The sequence below is a fragment of the Esox lucius genome, chromosome 15, assembly GCF_011004845.1.
Source record: "Esox lucius isolate fEsoLuc1 chromosome 15, fEsoLuc1.pri, whole genome shotgun sequence".
Lineage (NCBI taxonomy): Eukaryota > Metazoa > Chordata > Actinopteri > Esociformes > Esocidae > Esox > Esox lucius.
In genome coordinates, this window is record NC_047583.1 from 9,195,132 (window position 1) to 9,216,680 (window position 21,549).

Genomic DNA, 21,549 nt, shown 5'->3' on the forward strand with positions numbered 1-21,549 from the left:
TGGTGTTTGTGATTGAGGCCCTGCTCTGTCTTTCTGAGTGCCTGGGTCCTACCTCAGGCCTCCACGGGACCCAGGACGCACCACTCTGCTGTCTGACACAAACTCCCACTGGGCCTCTAATAGAATAGACAGGCAGGATGGAGAGAATGGAAGAGGAGAATAAAGGGAAGGAATGAGAAAACAGAGAAACACACACAGAGACTTTGCAGCTAAAACAAATCAGACTCCTGGAAAGCAGGAGAAGACCTTCCTGATATGGAGAGAGGAGTGGAGAGGACAAGGAGAGGAGCGGAAAGGAGAAGGAGCGGATAGGAGGAGAGAAAAAGACTGTTAGAACAGGTTGATATCCCCATGTATCTTTTCCTATACTCTTCCTCTCAACTCTTCTGTTTCTCTCGTTTTTTTCTGTATTTCCTGATATAAAATAGCTCATCTCTTGGCTTAGCTCGGGGCATGATTAGGATGCCTTTCGACCGGCCGAGTGTGTGTGTGTGTGTGTGTTTGCATGTGCATGATAGAGCTAAGGTGGGGAGATAAGGCTTTATTTTGTAGCGGTGGGGGCGTTTTTTCACTACAACATGAGGCTGTTCGCTTTTCAGGTGGATATGGGAAGAGAGGACAGGGGGATTAGAGAGGAAATCAGAAGAAGGGAAGAGAAAGAATAGAGGAGGGGATGAGAGGAGGGGAGGAGGTCAGAAAGATGCTGGACCAGATGAAAGGATGGATAGGGTATTGACAGAAGTCTATATAAGGCTTGGCAGGAATGTTGGGTGTGTATGCAGGCCCTAAGTGGCACAATTCCCCTAGTGTTTTAGCAGACACACACACACACACACACACACACACACAGTGACATGATTCCCCCAGCGTTTTAAGACAAACCACAGTGGTAAACATGCTCTCTGTCAGCCAACGCTCAACACATACTTAGATAAAATCACAGAGACTTGTCTGTTTCACTTACTCTCTCACTTTCTCTCACACACACACACACACACACACACGCACGCACACACACACGCGCAGACACACGATCGCACTCTCTCTCTCTCTCCCTCTCTCCGTCGCCACATATTGTTTAGGTAAGAGGGTGGCTAGCCTTGTAGTCCGGGGGGCAGAGCGGGGCTGAAGACTTGCTGCTCGTAAAGAAAAAGGAAAAAAGAGAAGGCGTGAAGCTCGCGCTTTGTATGCTTAGAAGCCTTGAGAGCAGGAGAACGGGTGTATTTGTCGGAGGAATGTCCCCAAAGCCCTGCGTCTGTATGTTTCAGATGGGGGTGCACGCACACTTATCAGATCTGTTCATCACCCTTACCTAGAATAAAGCCACCCCCACTGCACACGTGCACACGCACGCTTTCATGCACACGCACACTTTCATACACACGCACACTTTCATACACACGCACACTTTCACGCACACGCACGCCTCCCCTCCTCTTCTCTGTTCCTCCACTCTCCAGCTCTCCAGGTTTGTGTGAATTATCTGTGAGAGTTAGTCCCTCCCCCCCACCTTATTCTCTCCCTCCCTCATTTCCTCTCGCTCCTCCTCCCCTCCCTCCCTCCCCTCCCTATAAATTCACTAGACGCCAGAAGGGATTCCACCACAGCTATGAAATCCTAAACAACCTCTGTAAGGTCTTTATGGTCATCTGTGGTTTTCTAGTAAAGGCCCAGAAGAGGAGGATCATTTAAAGGCAGAGCCAGAGGAAGCTCCAGTCACACAATAGGCCTATCTGCCTTCTTAATTAAAACTGTAAAGTGTCTTGTAATCTGGCTCAGATTTATAACACCATGAAATGAAGTTTTGTTTCAGTCAATACTCTTGCACTCTCTCCATTTTCTCACTCTTCCATTTTAGCTCCTCTCTTCCTGTTGCCATTGTCTCTCCCTCTCTCTTTTAGTCCCAATAATCTCTCTCTCTCTCTGTCTCTCTTCCTGTCTTTCTCTGGGTTAGGACACCTATACATGTTCTGTGTTGTGTAAATGCGGTCTCGCTGTCTCAGCCTACACTTGCATGTAGAACAGATAGGTCTGTGAGTGTGTTTGTACATGTTTGCATGTGTGTGTGTGTTTGCGCTTAAAGGAGGCTGTAAAGTTTCCTGGCTTTACCCTGTCTTGATAGGGAACCTGATCTGTGTAATAAAACGCCCATAAATCGCTGGGGAAGCCGTCCTCAGTTCGGATTAGATCAGTCTCTGAAACATCAGTTTGTGCTTTGAAAACCGGCCACAACGGACAGATTTCTGCAGCATGGGTTTGAATCTGACATACCACTCATTCACCAAAAACCCTCTCTATCTTTTACCATTTACCTGTCAAATAAAGCATAAAAATGTGCATGCTCTTCAGCTTGCTGGGTGTTTGAACACAGATGCTGTAAAATGCAGGTTCTGGCTCTGATGGTCGCAGGTTACATCCCAGTGTCAGGCCAAACCCACTGTTACATCCCAGTGTCAGGCCAAACCCACTGTTACATCCCAGTGTCAGGCCAAACCCACTGTTACATCCCAGTGTCAGGCCAAACCCACTGTTACATCCCAGTGTCAGGCCAAACCCACTGTTACATTCCAGTGTCAGGCCAAACCCACTGTTACATCCCAGTGTCAGGCCAAACCCACTGTTACATCCCAGTGTCAGGCCAAACCCACTGTTACATCCCAGTGTCAGGCCAAACCCACTGTTACATCCCAGTGTCAGGCCAAACCCACTGTTACATCCCAGTGTCAGGCCAAACCCACTGTTACATTCCAGTGTCAGGCCAAACCCACTGTTACATTCCAGTGTCAGGCCAAACCCACTTTTACATCCCAGTGTCAGGCCAAACCCACTTTTACATCCCAGTGTCAGGCCAAACCCACTGTTACATCCCAGTGTCAGGCCAAACCCACTTTTACATCCCAGTGTCAGGCCAAACCCACTGTTACATCCCAGTGTCAGGCCAAACCCACTGTTACATCCCAGTGTCAGGCCAAACCCACTGTTACATCCCAGTGTCAGGCCAAACCCACTGTTACATTCCAGTGTCAGGCCAAACCCACTTTTACATTCCAGTGTCAGGCCAAACGCACTTTTACATCCCAGTGTCAGGCCAAACCCACTTTTACATCCCAGTGTCAGGCCAAACCCACTGTTACATCCCAGTGTCAGGCCAAACCCACTGTTACATCCCAGTGTCAGGCCAAACCCACTTTTACATCCCAGTGTCAGGCCAAACCCACTGTTACATCCCAGTGTCAGGCCAAACCCACTTTTACATCCCAGTGTCAGGCCAAACCCAGGCTAAACCCACTGGTCACTACAGCTCTTTCCAGCTTTCTAGCTATGGCACCCCCTCTCAACCCTTAACCCTTATCTTGACTGTTACACCTTAACTTAAGCCTTAACCCTTATCTTGCCTCTTAAACCTTAACATGTAATCCTTAAACCTTAACCATTAACCTAAGACTTAATTATCTTACATTATTTTTAGCTGACCTTTACATCTCAACCCCTGACCCTTTACCATTACCTTGAACCTTCAGCCTTTAGCTGACTCTTCGTCCTTAACCCTTAATTTAACCATGCAGCCCTTAACTTAATCATTCAAACCGTACCCTTAATTTGACCAGCAAACCTTGAATTAAACCAATTCACAAAACTTAGCCATGTCTGAGTATATGCAAGTGTTTTTTCATCTGAGGAAGATAAATGGTGTGTGTGTGTGTTTGTGTGCATGCATTTCTGTGTGTGTGTGTGTGTGTGTGCACGTGTGTGCACGTGTGTGTGTGCGTGTATGTGTGTGTGTGTGAGAGAGGTTCTTTTTCAAACTTGCAGATTCAGCCCGTTGTCTCTGACAGCAGGGAGTTCTCAAGGGAGAATAGAATTTGACAGTGAGCGGAATCTTCCACTACACCTCCCTCTGGACCTCTGGTCCAGACCGTGTTCTGTCTCTCTCTCCTCTCTGTCCTGTTTCTTTCTCCTCTCTCTCTCCCTCCTCTCTCTCCTGTCTGCTCTCTCTCTCCTGCCTTTCTCTCCCCTCTCTCCTTTAAATCTCAGATCTCTCCTCTCTCTTTTCTCTCTGACCTCTCTCTTTCCACTCTCTCTCCTCCCTCTCATCCCAACATTAAAAGTGGGCCTCACCCTATCCACCTTTAAGTGGTAACCACGGAAACAGCCAATCCCCGGAGAGCTGTGCATAATTAAATTAGGGTTCCTTTGTGTGTCAATTAATTAAAGAGAAAGATAGGTCTTTAGGGTGGAGAGACCAGAGAGAGAGAGAGAGGGAGATGCTGAAAAAGAGAGAGAGATGGGGAGGAGAGATGAAGGTGTAGGAGAGATGGGGGAAGAATTTTTGCTGTGGGTGGGGTGGGGTATTTTTGCTGGGGGTGGGGAGGGGTATTTTTGCTGGGGGTGGGGAGGGGTATTTTTGCTGGGGGTGGGGAGGGGTATTTTTCACTGCTATTAAACCTTGACAAATGACCGACAGGCTGAGGCCACAGGACACTGGGATAATAATCACTGCAGCAATCACAACACACACACACATGTATCCCCAGCCTCTCTCTTCCCAGGACGAGGTGCACGCACGTCTGCACGTGTTTGCATCGGTCTGGTGTGTAACTGTCCGTCTCTTCGTCTGTCCACAGGGGTGCGGCTGGATCGGGTTCGTGGCGGCAGACAAAAGTACAAGCGCCGGATAGATGCTGAGAACAGCCCTTACCTCAACCCACAACTGGCCCTGCCGCCTAAAAAGCCATGTGAGGATGGACACAAACACACACACACACACACACAGACATAATGCAGGTTCTCCATAGTTACAGTATATATGTATGATTCTTCCTGGCCGGGTTTTCTGAAAGAGAAGTGGAGTTGAGAGACAACATTTTCACATGAAAGATATAGTGTTACAGTCTGAGATGGAAATTGAGTTCATCAGAGAGCAAGGCAGAGAGGGAAAGAGAAACGAGAGAAAGAGAAAAGAGAAAAAGTGAGAGAATGAGAAAGAGAAAGAGAGAGAGACATGAAGCAACAGGGAAACGGAGAGAGGGAGATGGAAAGAGAAAGAGAAGCCTAATCCGGATTAAATCCAATCTGGCAAAAACATCAAACCAGTGTTACCACTCTTTCTTTCTTTCCATCGTTCTCCCTCTCATTCTCTCTCAGCGGCTCTCGGCCGGTCATTGGGCAAACCCAGGCGCTCACTCCTTCACACACAGTGCTTACCAACTCTGTCCCTAAGCCCTTACTTAATGCTAGCATATTCTCATGGAGCTCAGTGTGCCCTGCTGCGGATACTGTAGCTGGGGAAATAATCAGAATAATGATTGGAGGGAAAATCCCATTAGGAATGTGTCTTCATCCCCACTGTTCTACTGCCAGTCAGCACACAGGCTTTACACCATACCCTCCATCCAACCAACCATTCCTCCTTCCATCCTGCCCTGATCTACTGCCAGTCAGCACACAGGTTTTACACTATACCCTCCATCCAACCAATGTTTCCAATATTGAATAGAAGTTGTTGATAAATCAGAATTCTGTCTTCGCTAGTCTTCACCGATTCGACACTTAATGTATTAACAGATGTTAGCCATTATCCAGTCCCCACTAGTGTTCAGATGAGAGTAATATCAGTCAGTGAGACACACCAGGGCTGAACACTATAGACCAACACACAGGCCTTGATAGATCCCAGTGTAACCCAGCCATCCACATTGATTAGCCACACATAACAAAGGATGGGGCTTTTGAAATGGCCTGGCATTGATAGTAATTAAGGAAACATTAAATAAGATTTAGCCACAGACTGATACAGATCTAGTCTAGCTCAGTCTTTCTGCCCTTTCTTTCTCTCTCTTTCTTTTTTCTCCCTCTCAACCCCCACTCCTCCCTCCCAGCCTCCCTCTCAGTCTCAGTGCTGGTGGTATATGGGATCCTTCACTCATCATGGTCGTCTGTTTGCATGATTAAGCAGCAGATTCATTTGAATACAGGAGTGAGGCTGCCACTAATTGTCCGTAGCTCATCTGCAGATGTGATTTCAGTGGAATTGTTTTATTTAACTTTCCCTGCGTGCTGTGTGAGAAACACTCCCCATTCCTACAGAGCACACCTTTTCAATCTGAGATAGTTAATTAATCATAGAATCCTTTGAAATTGTACTGCAGAAAAAGGAACATTTAAACAAAAGGAATCTACCTATTGTTTATGTGCAATGACATGCTAGAGGCAGTATTGTGATGTAGTCAAGCTGGTAGTCATGGTATTGTGTGCTGACTGTCTCTCTGTTGTGATGTAGTCAAGCTGGTAGTCAAGCTGGTAGTCATGGTATCGTGTGCTGACTGTCTCTCTGTTGTGATGTAGTCATGTGGTTGTCATGGTATCGTGTGCTGACTGTCTCTCTGTTGTGATGTAGTCATGTGGTAGTCATGGTATCGTGTGGTGACTGTCTCTCTGTTGTGATGTAGTCATGGTGGTAGTCATGGTATCGTGTGGTGACTGTCTCTCTGTTGTGATGTAGTCATGTGGTTGTCATGGTATCGTGTGCTGACTGTCTCTCTGTTGTGATGTAGTCATGTGGTAGTCATGGTATCGTGTGGTGACTGCCTCTCTGTTGTGATGTAGTCATGGTGGTAGTCATGGTATTGTGTGCTGACTCTGTCTCTCTGTTCTCTGGTGGTTACCAGTTCCGTTTGGCTGCCTTGCAGATAACAAGATCGTGTCCCACCTGCTGGTGGCTGAGCCGGAGAAGATCTACGCCATGCCGGACCCCACGGTCCCTGACAGCGACATCAAAGCCCTGACCACGCTGTGTGACCTGGCTGACCGCGAGCTGGTGGTCAATATCGGCTGGGCCAAACACATCCCAGGTACGGGTTTGAATACACACACATCCACTCATCCACACACACACACCCACTCTAAGACCATCTCAGGTGTGCATCTGATTGAGCTGAGAACTTGCAGGGTACAGATATTAAGCACGCTAAGCACATACCACACACACACGGACACAGGTACACACACACACACAAACGCCCATGCTCAGCTCAAGCACACACAAAATTCAAAAAATCAACACCAAGGCTGTGAACCATGTCTTTTCCCAGGTAAGACCCTCAGATGCTTCACCTCTCAGATCTTGTCATGACCCCTGACCTTTACTCCGACAAAACCTCAGGAGTACCTCTGACCCCTAAAGAGATTCAATATAATGACACTTATACCTTTGGCACGTGGATGAAAATGTAAACTTTTGAGGAATTTCATCCCTCATTCCTCTCCTCCTTTCTCTTGTCCATCTCTCCTTTTTCTGCTTCTCCATCTCTCCTCCTTCCTCTATCTCTATCTCTCTTCCTTCCTCTCCTCCTTCCTCTCCTCCATCTCTCTTCCTTCCTTCCTCTCCTCTATCTCCCCTTCTATCTGTCAATAATCACTGTTCCGTGTGTCTTCAGCAGACCTTTCTGTAAGCTCCTTAACACAGCCAGCTTGTTTACTTTTAATCTGACTCAAAGTTGTGTAGGTGTGCATACGTGTGTGTGTGTGTGTGTGTGTGTGTGTGTGCGGGTGTTTGTAAATACATTGCTGGTTCTGTGGTTTGACTGGTTTTGTCTGTGACGAGCTACGAAGAGGCAGGTGAACTCAGATTATTTTGAGTGTTACAGAGCATCGTCAGATTAACACAGGATAGATGAGGGTGGGCAGACACTCTACACATAGATTTTGTACAGGCATTCCCATCAATGACGAGATGCATTGATAAACCCACGAATACACACACACACACACACACACACACACAGGTGTGTGTTTATAGACTAGTACTTTGCTGTCATGACTATAATCAGACAATACACAGAGTGGAATTGTGAGCTGTAAAGATTGTCTGTGTGTGAGCAAAGATAGCTCCCCTGCTCTCCAGCGCGGAGAGATTGCTTGGTGCAGAGAGATGATAGTGTGATTAGACAGAGCAAGGCAATTCTGCCTTGATGGAGGAGGATGGAGGTCTTCATCTCTCGCTCCTCTCATCTGTGTGTGTGTGTGTGTGTTGGGGCAGAGTGTGCCAACACATCATCATGAAAACCATATGGATCTAATGCTGTCTAACACACACACACACACATTACTGAGGGTATCTACTGGTTACACAGAGCAGGACTGAGGTTCATCTCAGAGTGAAATATACCTCCTCAATATTTTCCATAAGCTACTTACCCACAGGTCATCTGACCCTGTGTAAACACACACACACACACACACACACACTAACAAACATTACCCACAGCCCTGCTCCACCTCTGCTTTCCTCAACCCCCTCCTTTCCTCATGACCGCAGTTGACTACCTCACACACTTTAGCGTGTCTGGACTTTCTATGCTACAGTAATTTTTTTAATCAAATTGATGAAGCCACCTTGCCTGCTTTCTCTGCCGTGGAGAGAGAGAGGGGGGGAGAGAGAGGGGGAGAGAGAAGGGGAGAGAGAGGGGGAGAGAGCGAGAAAGACAGGGAGAGTGGAGAGGAATATAAAGGAAAATAAAACTAGAACGAGAGAGCGGGCTAAACCATTGCATGGCTCATGATCCGGTCGTGCTGTCGCTAACAGTCGTAACAAAATGTCAGGCGAGCGCCACAGCTAATTTCTAGTCATTAGGTGTCTGCCGTACGGGCAACAATTTGTTAGGGTGGTTAGGAGGCGCGCTGACACCTCGGAGCTCCAGACGCTTAAGAGCCGACGGAGGCGCGGAGAAGGCAAATTGTAAACTAATTTAAACATCACTCAGTGTTACGAAGGCTGCCGCAGAGAGAGAGCGAGAGAGAGGGATGGATAACGAGACGGCCGCGTGTGTGTGTGTGTGTGTGTGTGTGTGTGTGTGCACACGCGTGTCGTTCGTCGCACTTAAACACACTCCGCTTCTCATCACGCCAGCCCCCGCGACATGCCACTACACACACACGCTCTCCCATCTGATTTGTTTTGTAATATGCTCAGGCTGGGATCCTTTAGGAGAGAGTGTGTGTGTGTGTGTGTCTCTGTGAGTGTGATCATTTACATATTGATATGACCTATGCAAACGTGTGATTTGCTATTACAAAGGAGACATGCTGACACACACACACACACGTCTGAGTATATATGGGATGTTGGCATTCCAACAGATGCTGCTTTAGGAGGATGATATGAAGTGAATGTGTAGAATTAAACATGTGAATTGCCTTGACTCTACATATAATGTGGATTAGTGAGGAATCTCATTTAGGGGTTTACCTCATTCACACTCACTTCGCGGGCATATTAGTCTGCGTGTCATGTCTTTGTGTAGGAGGACGGGCTGGAACGGGGGAAGGAGGTGGAAAGCAAATATTTAAAAAGGATAAAGGATAAAAAGAAATAAAAAATACCATTCAAAACAGCTTTGATATGTCAATAGAATTACTTCTTTCTCTCTAACCTGCCCCCCCCCCCATTCCGCTTCTCTCTCTCCCTGCCAAATATTCTCTCTGTATTAGGTCATCATAAAAATAAAAGAATGAGTGCTGTCATGCCATGGCGACATGTCTTATCTGCTAAACAATGGCAGGGACTGGTACTTGACGTGTTGGGGACATGAATGGATGGCGGTCTCCAACACTGCCTTTTCACCACGACGGCCCCTACCAACACCACCCAAACCTTTATGGATGGACAAATCGCTCAGGCTTCTCCCATTCTGTGACTCTATATCTCTGAACCTTTTCTCTTTTCTCTTTCTTTCGTTCTTTCTTTCTTTCCCTTTCAATTTGTCTGGGCAGGGGGATAAGCACGTGCTAACACAATATGATTGAGCTGTAGAATGGAGGCCTGCCTGCTTTAATCTCCTTTATGTAGATACTGAGGCTCTCTCCGAGGCTCTGACACAGTCCACTTCATTTCTACCCCTGCTCCCCCTCTCTCAGTGCTGTCCCGGGTTTCTGTAATAGTGTTTGAAAGAGCAGTGAGGGGCAGTGAGAGGGGGAGGGGGTGGAAGAGAGAAGGTGTGTGTGTGTGGGGCTGGGGGGGGGGGGTTCCCTGGTCTGATGCCAGAGTCCTGGGGGGTGTGTGTGTTAAAGTGATTATGGTTTTGGTGTTCAGTAACATTGTTGTGTAGCGAGGGATTAGAACATGGCTGTTGACGAACCTCGTTAAGGAAAGAGCTGCAGGTGCCTGTTCTAGCATGTCTCCACGAGTGTGCACGAGTGTGCACGTGTGTGGGTGTGATTAAGTTGTCACTATGATCGGCTAACCCCTATCTTCGGCTTAACGCACCCGCATTCGCTAGAGACAATAAGCATTAGAGGAAATATCCAGGAACAAAGCCACCTTCAGGCTAAACGCACGTACACACAGGCATATATACACACATATACACACACGCATCTTGTTGATGAAGTGTTAACAAGGTGATTCATAAAGGCAGGGAGGGGGGGAGGCAGAGGAGTAGGGGAGATAGAAGAGGAGAGGCAGAAGAACAGGGGAGACGGAAGGAGATCAATATAGTGTAGTCACTATATGTATCGGAGTATGTTCTCCTCCCTCAGGAAGCCTTCAGAGTACTAGCCAGTATCTTCTCACTATCAGGACGGATACATGCATTAACTCCTCCCACTCCTACACTGCCGGTCAGTCCAACCAGTCAGTCAGTTAGGCAGTCAGTCAGTCAGTCAGAGTGTGTCCTGCCACAGGGTACCTATTGATTAATAGAATGCCTCAGCTCCTTTTAGCAAATCAAATGTTCCGTTTGGTCTGGGTTCTCTGCTCTGTACTCCGCTGGGAAGCACAACTGAATTAACTTACACACAAACAGACGTGAGTGTGTGTGTTTTAGCGCGAGGCAGACAGACAGACAGACTGACGGACTGACAGACTGACAGACAGACAGACAGATAGATATGTGTGGGTAGGTTACTGATGATGTCAGTGTCTCTGCCTGTGGCTGCTCATTAATGTCTGGTGATGTCATCAATCTGTAAATTGGTCGTTAGGCTCCACGTGAGGCTGGCAGTAAATCACTGGCCCTGTGAAACTGTGCCAAACCCATTCTCCCTCCCTCACCTCGCTCTCTGCCTCGCTTTCCCTGTCTTTCAGCCTAACTTGCCCTCTCTCCACAGGTCTCAAAATGATATCACTCTGTCTCCAACTGCTTTTTTAGAACTCTTGACAGCCGACATTTCTTCACATCTTCACCTCCCCTGCACATTTCTTCTCTCAGTATTTTCTCTTTTGGCCTGTTTTACCTCGTCGCTCTTTCTCATTCCTCTGTCCTCCTCATTCCTCTGTCCTCCTTTTCCTCATTCCTCCATCCTTCTCCTCTTCCGCATTCCTCCATCCTTCTCCCCATCCTCATCCCCAATCATTCTCTTCTTCATTCCTCTGTCCTTCACCTCTTCATTATTCCAAAATGTTTGTCCTTTTCCATATTCCTCTGTCCTTCTCTTGTTCCTAATTCCTCTGTCCTTTTGCTCATTCCTCTGTCTTTCTCTTGTTCCTAATTCCTCTGTCCTCTTGCTCATTCCTCTGTCTTTCTCTTGTTCCTAATTCCTCTGTCCTCTTGCTCATTCCTCTGTCTTTCTCTTGTTCCTAATTCCTCTGTCCTCTTGCTCATTCCTCTGTCTTTCTCTTGTTCCTAATTCCTCTGTCGTCCTACTCATTCCTCTGTCTTTATCTTGTTCCTCATTCCTCTGTCCTCTTGCTCATTCCTCTGTCTTTCTCTTGTTCCTCATTCCTCTGTGATCCCCTCTTGTTAACGTTCAGACTCCTCTTTCCCCTGTAAGAATTTAAATTATATTTTAAATTGACTTTAAATCTTTTAATCTTTCTTTCCCATTCCATTAAATTACCTTCCATACCATTTTCTCCACAATCCCTCTCTGGGTCTTTCTGTCTCAACCTGTAATAACACTGTGAATAGAACCAATTGCAGTTGAAGTGGTTAGACATGGTACAGACACAGGTGCTAGTGCGTGTAGCATGCTAACTGTGCCAAAGTTGTAATGGTACGGTCAATGCTAATATGGCTAGCATGCTAACTCTGGCACAGGTCAATGCTGTGATGCATGTCCTCATTCTGTCTGGCAAGGCACAATAGGTCCGCTGTGACAACTATCTCATGCTCCCCATCTCGTGGTTACACACGCTATCACACACACACACACCAACACACAAAGTAAAACCTCATACTCCTGTCCCCTTTATTCACAGCTACAGTATCAGGGATGCACCACAGCCAGTCACATGACACAAAGGCAAGGTGACTTGTTTCTCTCACACACACGCACACGCACACAGTCACATACCTACCTGGGAAGATTGGTTGAATTATTTCCATATTTAGGTTGGAGATTTAGCCTATGTATAATATTGAGTTACACAGTGTTATATTTGCTAGATATTGTGTGTTGCATGTGTGTGTGTATGTGTGTGTATGTGTGTGTGTGTGTGTTGTCTGTGTCAGAGCCCTGATTAGTATTTATCTGCTAACTCCCTGTGCTGTCTGATTCCACATGGATTCCTTTGAGCTGTACGCTGCGTATCTTTGACCACATTAATCTGGGCACAGGGAAAGATAACACATTTAAAGAATGACGCGTCGTTTTCAAGTGTGCCGCGGTCTCTTTGCCGTGCAAACAAACACACAGTGTTTGCGGATGAATGCAAATATTGATTAAATCTAATTATCAAAAGAATATTTGATATCAGGTCTCGGAATGTGGATTAAGTTTAGCATTCTTATTATATAGAGTCTCTGCTGTTGATTAACCAGGTCTGCCAATCAGTCATCACGGAAATATCGCACATTTTTTCTCTTCCCTTCGCATTTGGTCTTTCTCCTTTTCTCCTCCTGTCTCTCTTATGGTTTTGTTTCTATCCTGTTTTTTTCATACTCTGTTATATGGTAGATTATCAATATTTCTCCTGCTTCCTGGGAACACACAAACCCATGTTGCCACACACACCAAAATCACATTTTGCCTATGTTTACACAAACACGCTCACCCACAAACACCCACACACACACACACACACACACACACACACACACAGCAAAGGTATATTAGGTGTGTGTTGACTGTCTGTGTCCGTTAACTGTGTTTACTTCATCTCCACATCATGACTCTGTCGCGACACATTTATTTTGCAAAGTCGAGAGCATCCTGACACACACACGCGCACACACACACACCTTGTTTATCTACCTCATCAGGTCACACTTCAGACCTGACACACACCCTATGCCTGAAGATTAGAATGACCTGACACGTGCACACACCTTTCTCCTGTGTGAACTGTCTCCAACACACACCTGTCACCTGTCTATGTGTGTCTGCATCAGGTTGAAGCCTGGGACAGCGGGGTCCGGGCCAACAGAGAGAGGCTGCCCTGTGTGATTGCCTGTGTGGAAAAACAAGGCATTATCGCTCATTTCTTCTCTCTTATTAGTTTGATTACATTTGCAAATCAAATCAATCCATCAGAAAGCCCAGGACCGCATCAGTGCAATCTGAAGGCCTTGGTAATCTCCATCTAATAATATGCAAATGTGTCACATCGGTAAGTAACCGATAAATCAGTGGCGTGTCTGCGCCAATCATTAAATATCACAATGAACCGTCCATTTTTACTATTTTCAATTTGCTGATATGCTGCTGGAGTATAAAGATAGATGGTTGTAATTACACACAAACCAAACTCCATTTCAACTCATCTTCCCCTCATGCACCAACACACACACTCCCACACACAGACACACACATACTCACACACACACATAAACACTCTCACACACACACACACACACACACAGCAGATGTACTGCGAGGTGGAACAGGCTTGTCATCGCATCACATTATTTCTGCCGGTTCATGCAAAGTTCACAGACAACCACCAAATGGCCATCGTCTCTCTCTCCCTCTCTCTCTCTTTCCCCTCCTCTCTTCCCTCCTCCCATCCCTCGCTCCAAAATAATAGTTCAGAGGGGGCATCCTTTCCATCAGGGAACAAGCAGGCAGGAAAATGGGATTGGAGCGAAACTGTCGGCCGGCTGTGAGAAGTTATAGCCTAACCAGGGATCTCCTGGATGTGTGTGTGTCTTGTCCTGGTTAATAATGATGTGAATGATTATGGATGTGTTCGGGGACGGAGGGAGGCCTCCGCTGAACCTCAGTGTGTTTCTTATGAATAAAATGATTGGACATATTTTAGCACCGGCCCTCATGCTTAGGTGACTTTGAGAGCCACGCGTAGCCGACTGCACCCCGCGATTCAACACCTGTTAGGGACTAAAGACGTCCTAGTGTTCTCTTTATTATTCATTTCACATTACTGTACTTTAGCTAATTTTGTGATTTTGTCGTAAAGATGAAAACACGTGGAGAACAGTGTGGGTGATGATAGAGGCCCTTACAGGACGGTGACTGAAGAGACCCAGTGTGGGTGATGATAGAGGCCCTTACAGGACGGTGACTGAAGAGACCCAGTGTGGGTGATGATAGAGGCCCTTACAGGACGGTGACTGAAGAGACCCAGTGTGGGTGATGATAGAGGCCCTTACAGGACGGTGACTGAAGAGACCCAGTGTGGGTGATGATAGAGGCCCTTACAGGACAGTGACTGAAGAGACCCAGTGTGGGTGATGATAGAGGCCCTTACAGGACGGTGACTGAAGAGACCCAGTGTGGGTGATGATAGAGGCCCTTACAGGACGGTGACTGAAGAGACCCAGTGTGGGTGATGATAGAGGCCCTTACAGGACAGTGACTGAGAGATGTGGTTGGCAGCTAACAGCTCTATTGTTAAGGTAATACAGACAGCTGTTCATTGTTATACTGCTGCTGTACAATAGGGCTTTACTGGTGCTGCTCCTGAACTCTGTTTTACTCTCCCCTCTCTCCCTCTATCCTTTTCAGCCTTTATCACTCTATTTCCCCTATCTCTCCCCCCTCTATCTCTCTTGGTCTCTGTCTCTATCTCTGCTCTCTTTCCTCCTTTCTCTCTATTTCTTTCTCAATAATAGTGGTTTCAGCAGAAACGTTTTTCAACTCAGTGTGGTTAATCTCTTAATTATAGAGGATGTCTTGTACCTCAAACACACACACACACACTGACACACAAACCCACACACACACACACACCATTCCATACCAATACCCCTCAATGGCCAGTCACACAGTCCCTCTCTTTCTTATTCCTTCTTTGAAATTTTAATCCAGATTCTAATTCTAATAGAGCTCCAGTGTGGAAGCTGTCCAACATATCCTTTTTCCTCCTCCCTTCATCCGTTCGTTTGAAAGTCCTTCTATCCTTTTGTGTTTCAACAGCAGCGCGGCTCTTTTCAGCTCCTCCAGGATGGGATATTGCCACTGGCTTTCCCTGGCAGGTCGCTACCCTCCTCCTCCCCGTCAGCGTATTCCTTTCATTCTCCTCTCCCCTTCTTTTCATCCCCCTCTCCCGGTGAGGCGGAGGACTGGATGGTCTCATTCAGATGGGGGGTGGGGGTTCTTGAGGTGCCTGGCAGAGCCCACCATGGTTATACGGGAATTGTCTGCGCCCTCTCCCGATGGCCCTGGTTTGATCAGCGTACGGGGCTACAGGAGCCATCACCTGGTTTGATCAGCGTACGGGGCTACAGGAGCCATCACCTGGTTTGATCAGCGTACAGGGCTATAGCAGCCATCACCTGGTTTGATCGGCGTACGGGGCTATAGCAGCCATCACCTGGTTTGATCGGCGTACAGGGCTATAGCAGCCATCACCTGGTTTGATCGGCGTACGGGGCTATAGCAGCCATCACCTGGTTTGATCGGCGTACAGGGCTATAGCAGCCATCACCTGGTTTGATCGGCGTACAGGGCTATAGCAGCCATCACCTGGTTTGATCAGCATTCAGGGATACAGCAGCCATCACCTGGTTTGATCAGCATACAGGGATACAGCAGCCATCACCTGGTTTGATCAGCATACAGGGATACAGCAGCCATCACCTGGTTTGATCAGTATACAGGGCTACAGCTACCATCACCTGGTTTGATCAGCGTACAGGGCTACAGCAGACATCGCCTGGTTTGATCAGCGTGCAGGGCTACAGCAGACATCCTCTGGCTGGCAGTTTGATGAAGATGTATATTGCTTCAGTGTGTGTGTGATTGAGACGGCTACGAGGTGGCTGTGTGTCCTCCGCTCCCACCTGCCTCCACACATTACGCCTTGTTTTGTGTTTCCCTGTGATCTGCATCCATCTGGAGATGCTTCGCTGGGCTCACACACACAAAGGCAGACACACACACACACACACACACACACAGAGAGACACAGACACACACATAGACTCACACACACAGACACACACACACAGAGACACACACAGACACACATACAGACCCAAACGCAGACAGACACACATTCAGACACACACACACAATGAGTAGACACACCTATCATTCTCTATTATTGTGGGCCCCCTGCACACACAAGCTCTGAACACACACACACACGCAGGCACACACAGACACACACAGACACACACACACGCTGGCCATTGCGGTAGCGTTTATGTGCAGGTTTCTATTTAATCTTGATCTGATGTTTCATCTGTGGGCAGCTGTATTGTAGCTGGCTGGGTGGCTGGGAGCTGGGGTTATTGTCTGAGCTTGACACATCAGTTTGGGTGTACTCCATCAAGCATGTGTGTGTGCATGCTCGTTGGTGTGTCTGGCTGTGTGTGTGTGTGTGTGTGTGTCTGTGCGTTCCTTCTTGACTTGCGTGAGTGTGTGTGCGCGCCCCATCCAGCCCGCCATGTGTGTTTCGCCAAACCATTGGCCAGATCTGATGATGACATACGATCTCTCAGCCTCCGTAATGGCTGTAAAATTTCATAATTACACGTCCTTTATTGCCATGCATAATGACCCTGAAGCAGTATGGAACAATTAATTAAGATTTTCAGCCATGGCTTTTTCAGAAATTAAAAGGTGCTCATGGCGGTAGAATGGGGTAATGTCCCGTCTTGAAAGCATTAAGGCCTCCTAGAAGAGAGGGGCTATCTCTCTATCTCTTTATCTCTCCCTGGCTCCATCACCTTTCTTTCTCTCTCTCTCTCTCTTTTTCACTCTCTTTCCATCCCCTTCATTCTCTCCACCCCATCTCACTCTCCGCCTCCCCTCTCTCTCTCCATCCCCCATAGTCTCTCTCTTTCTGTTGCTTAATCTCTCTGCCCCCCCCCCCCCTCCATTGTCTGTTTCTCTCTTCAGTGTTTGTCATGGCTGATCATATTTGAGAGTTTTAATCCTTAAATATGAAATTAATCCGGGCAGGCCGTCGATTCTCATATTGAAGAGATTAGGGAGTTTATTTCTAATACAAACACACACACACAAATATAATCTCAAATGGTTCTGTAGGGTTATAAATGGTGTGTGTCTTATTATTGTGGCTACAGTTAGACGGGTAGAATATTGTCGGAGGATCATGTTCTTAAAGGATAACCCCGATATTGATCGATAGGCTGTCGGATTCCAGTTAATTGATCAGTAAGGGAAAATGATTTAATCCCTGTGAATATATGTCCTGGCATCCCCTTGGAGACAAACACACACACACACTCCCTCCCAAACACACACACAGGTTCATATAACCTGAGCCCTTCACCCCTGTCTGCCTGCCAGACATTTTGGCCTTGCTCTTCTCTCCTTATGTTTGGAAACACAGGGACAGACGTCCTGTTGTGCTGTGTGTGTGCTGTGTGTTTGTGTGTGTGTGTGTTTGGGATAGAAGGTGTGAGAACGTGTTGAGATCAAATATGTCTGCCGGCATGTAGATGCAGCATCTTAGCGTAAACACGTGCATGTGTGTGTAAGCTTCTGAGTCGTGTGTACACATCCCTAATTCCCCCAACAGAAATCCCACCACACAGGGTCAGTCCTGCTGACATCAGCACAAAACTGACAAGGGAGAGGGAAAGAGGGAAAGAGAGTGAAGGAGGTGGAAGGAGAGGGAAGGAGAGATGGAAGGGGAGGTGGAAGGAGAGATGGAAGGAGAGGTAGAAGGAGAGGTAGAAGGAGAGATGGAAGGAGAGGTAGAAGGAGAGGTAGAAGGAGAGATGGAAGGAGAGATGGAAGGGGAGGTGGAAGGAGAGATGGAAGGAGAGATGGAAGGAGAGGTGGAAGGAGAGGTGGAAGGGGAGATGGAAGGGGAGGTGGAAGGATAGGTGGAAGGAGAGATGGAAGGGGAGGTGGAAGGAGAGGTGGAAGGAGAGATGGAAAGGGATAATGAAGGGGAGGTGGAAGGAGAGATGGAAGGAGAGATGGAAGGAGAGACGGAAGGGGAGGTGGAAGGAGAGATGGAAGGAGAGGTGGAAGGAGAGGTGGAAGGGGAGATGGAAGGGGAGGTGGAAGGAGAGGTGGAAGGAGAGATGGAAGGGGAGGTGGAAGGGGAGGTGGAAGGAGAGATGGAAAGGGATAATGAAGGGGAGGTGGAAGGAGAGATGGAAGGAGAGATGGAAGGAGAGACGGAAGGGGAGGTGGGAGGGGAGGTGGGAGGGGAGGTGGAAGGAGAGATGGAAAGGGATAATGAAGGGGAGGTGGAAGGAGAGATGGAAGGGGAGGTGGAAGGAGAGATGGAAGGAGAGATGGAAGGAGAGGTAGAAGGAGAGGTAGAAGGAGAGATGGAAGGAGAGACGGAAGGGGAGGTGGGAGGGGAGGTGGAAGGAGAGATTGAAGGGGAGGTGGGAGGCAGCTCTGTGTTCTCAGGCCTGGTGTGTAGAACAAAGTCCTTCCACACATGAAAGCATCTATATGGTCATTTGGCTCTCTGTCACAAATATACAAATGGACACAAACACTCAAGCACACCAAGAGAAATACTGACACGTTGATTCTCATCTTCTCCCTCTCCCTCTCTCCCCCTCTCTCTCTCCCTCTCTACCTCTTCTCTCCCTTGCTGGTTCTCGTCTTCTGCTTCACCCTTTTCCTTCTCTCTCCACCAGACTCTACCTCTTCTCTCTCTCTCTCTTCCTCTCACGTATCTATCTTCTCTCTCTCCTGTCTCTATCAAGTATGACAAAGGCTCCCAGGGAGGGAGAGGGGGTAATTAAAATGTAAATATTGATATTTTATTATTTCAAATGGCTCCTCTGCAACCATCTTAATGTCACTCCATCTGGCGTCTCCACGGAGACGGAGAGCTTTACTGTTGCCGGGGGACCTCGGCGACCAGCTCAGACCCCGGCAACCTGCCTCAGTGACGCCGCCAGAAGCCGCTGTCTGTCGTCCTTCCTAGTCTAATTAAGTCCGAAAGTGGAGCGAAAGCAAAAAACACACAGACGTTCCTACATGCACACAGACACACACATTCTCACACACATACACCTAGACAAGCACTCGCTTACACACACCCATTCTCACACACATACACCTAGACAAGCACACGCCTACACACACACAACTACACACACACACACAGGAATGTTTAGCATGAATCTGCAGTGCAGATTGTCTGTAATGTATTCAGTTAGTAAGGGGTAAGATTGATAATTAGTAGCAGTATTGGAATGAAGCAGGTCTGTCTGTCTCTGTACCTGATTAGAAGAGGCTGCTGCTCTCCGCCTCCTTCAGGCTACGGGAGAGAGAGGGGGTTGGAGAGATGGAGATAGAGGGGGTTGGAGAGATGGAGAGAGAAGAATAGATTTTGTTGCCTAGACAGTAAACACATGCCAGTCTTCTTGTCACTATGTGAAATGTATAAATATGCATATATGTTCAATCTGATCTTTCTCGGATTTCATTTGTATTTCATAGACATTGGATGAGAGATCATCTTAATCCCAAGTTATCTTTAATTTTGTGTTTTAATAAGATGACTACATTTTACAGTATGATATAAACATGTTGTATGTGTATTCCTCCACCACAGAGATGTCTATCATATTACCATGTGTTTCAGTTCTCTCAGTAATGGAAATATATTACCCAGTTCTACCATGGTCTCTGTCTATCTCTCTTGTACTCTCACTCAGCTTTACTGTGGATCTTCTCTCTCTCTCTCAGTCGGATGACAGAAAGGACCCCTGAGTGTGTTTAGGCTATCCCTGAGGAGAGCCTTTCTTAATGTTTATTCACTATGGGTCAGAGGTCAGGGTAGGATGGCCCTAGACACTGGTCCAAGGTCAGTCTGGTGGGAAAGGGTTAGATCTGGCATGGGTCAGGGGAGGAGCTGAATCCAGAATGTTCTTTGTTGAGAGTGGGGATCAGATGGGAGGGGATATGTTTTGCCAACGCCCACACACGCTGTCACGTTTGTCTTTCTTTCCTTGTTGGGACCTGAGACATAACCATGCCCCAGAAATCCATGTTCCTTATTTCATAGGCATAACTCTAACTTTAACCATACCCTAAAATGTACCTCATAAACCTTTCTGCCTAAACTAAACTTAGCCATAACGCCTAACCTTAACTGGCAATGCCGGAATCAGAAAATAACCCCAATTACAACATGTTGCCCAACTCCTGAGCCAGACCTGCCAAAACACCTTTTTCAGGTTTCTACCTAAATCCACCTAAATCCACCTAAATGTGGATCACAGACATTCAGGGGCATAGGTTTCATTATACATGAGTGGGACATGACCACCACACTTTTTGAAAATGGCATTTTGTCCCCACCACTTTTAATCAACAACTGTTAATATAAGAAAAGCTCAAACTGTAGAACGTTGCAGTGGCAGTATGGTAAGCAATTGTGTCATTCAAATCAGACTGGTTTTAGGACCACACGCAGGCACTTTGCTTGCGGTACAGTAGTTGCTGGATAGGTCTGGTTACCGTAGTAAAGGATACATTTGCAGCTAGTAACAGTAAGCTAGCTGCCTTTACCTCTAGCTAATTACCTCCTGTAACGTATGAATGAGGTAGATATTTATCTTATGTTTTTCTAAAACCGGCAAGGTGTTGTTAGGCTAACGTTATATTTGAATGATATTGGTACTTGCAAAATATATATTAGCTTGCCAGCTAACGTTATTTCGCTAGCTAGCAAACAGTCTACATTACACTAAGTTCACCTCATTCAAAGCTAGCACCGTATGACACCAGAGGACAGAGTGGTACAGCTAGCTAGCTATGAGACATTAGAAGATATAGCTAACTAATTAGCTTAATAGTTGATCTCATAAAAAGTTGGCTAACATTGTAGTTCCCTACATAAGTAGCTGCATTTGACATTTCAACCTACTGTGGGTCTTGTAGATCAAACATTGACATCTGGTTCCGCAGTCAATGTCGCTCAAGTTGTTCATGTAATATTAGCAGGATCAGAGGGTGACGTGAGAAGGTCCTTGTCATAGCAGGATCAGACAGCCAGGGAGAAAAGTTCAACGTGGAGCTGAGGGGAAATGTCTTTAAAGGTGCATAACTTAAATACAATTAGATATGTTATGTGTAGCCCATATCTTGAATGTTCGTATTTATTACCAGAATCAGAAGGATGTTGAGTCAACCAGTGTAGTCATGCATGAGAGTGGTGGAGCTTGGGAGGTGAGGTTGTGAAATTCAAATGCAGTACTG

General features: G+C 46.9%; 1 protein-coding gene across 5 annotated transcripts in view; it reads left to right on the forward strand.

The window, feature by feature from the left end:
* esrrga (estrogen-related receptor gamma a) overlaps positions 1–21,549 on the forward strand; it is a 176,189-nt gene that overhangs the window by 140,763 nt on the left and 13,877 nt on the right. For 4 of the 5 annotated variants that reach the window (XM_029125355.2, XM_029125354.2, XM_029125353.2 and 1 more), the window contains 2 exons: positions 4,626–4,736; positions 6,669–6,851. In XM_029125355.2, coding sequence (XP_028981188.1) covers positions 4,626–4,736; positions 6,669–6,851 — 294 coding nt within the window. The remainder of the gene's footprint in view (positions 1–4,625; positions 4,737–6,668; positions 6,852–21,549) is intronic. The other variant, XM_020053881.3, reaches the window with a different exon arrangement.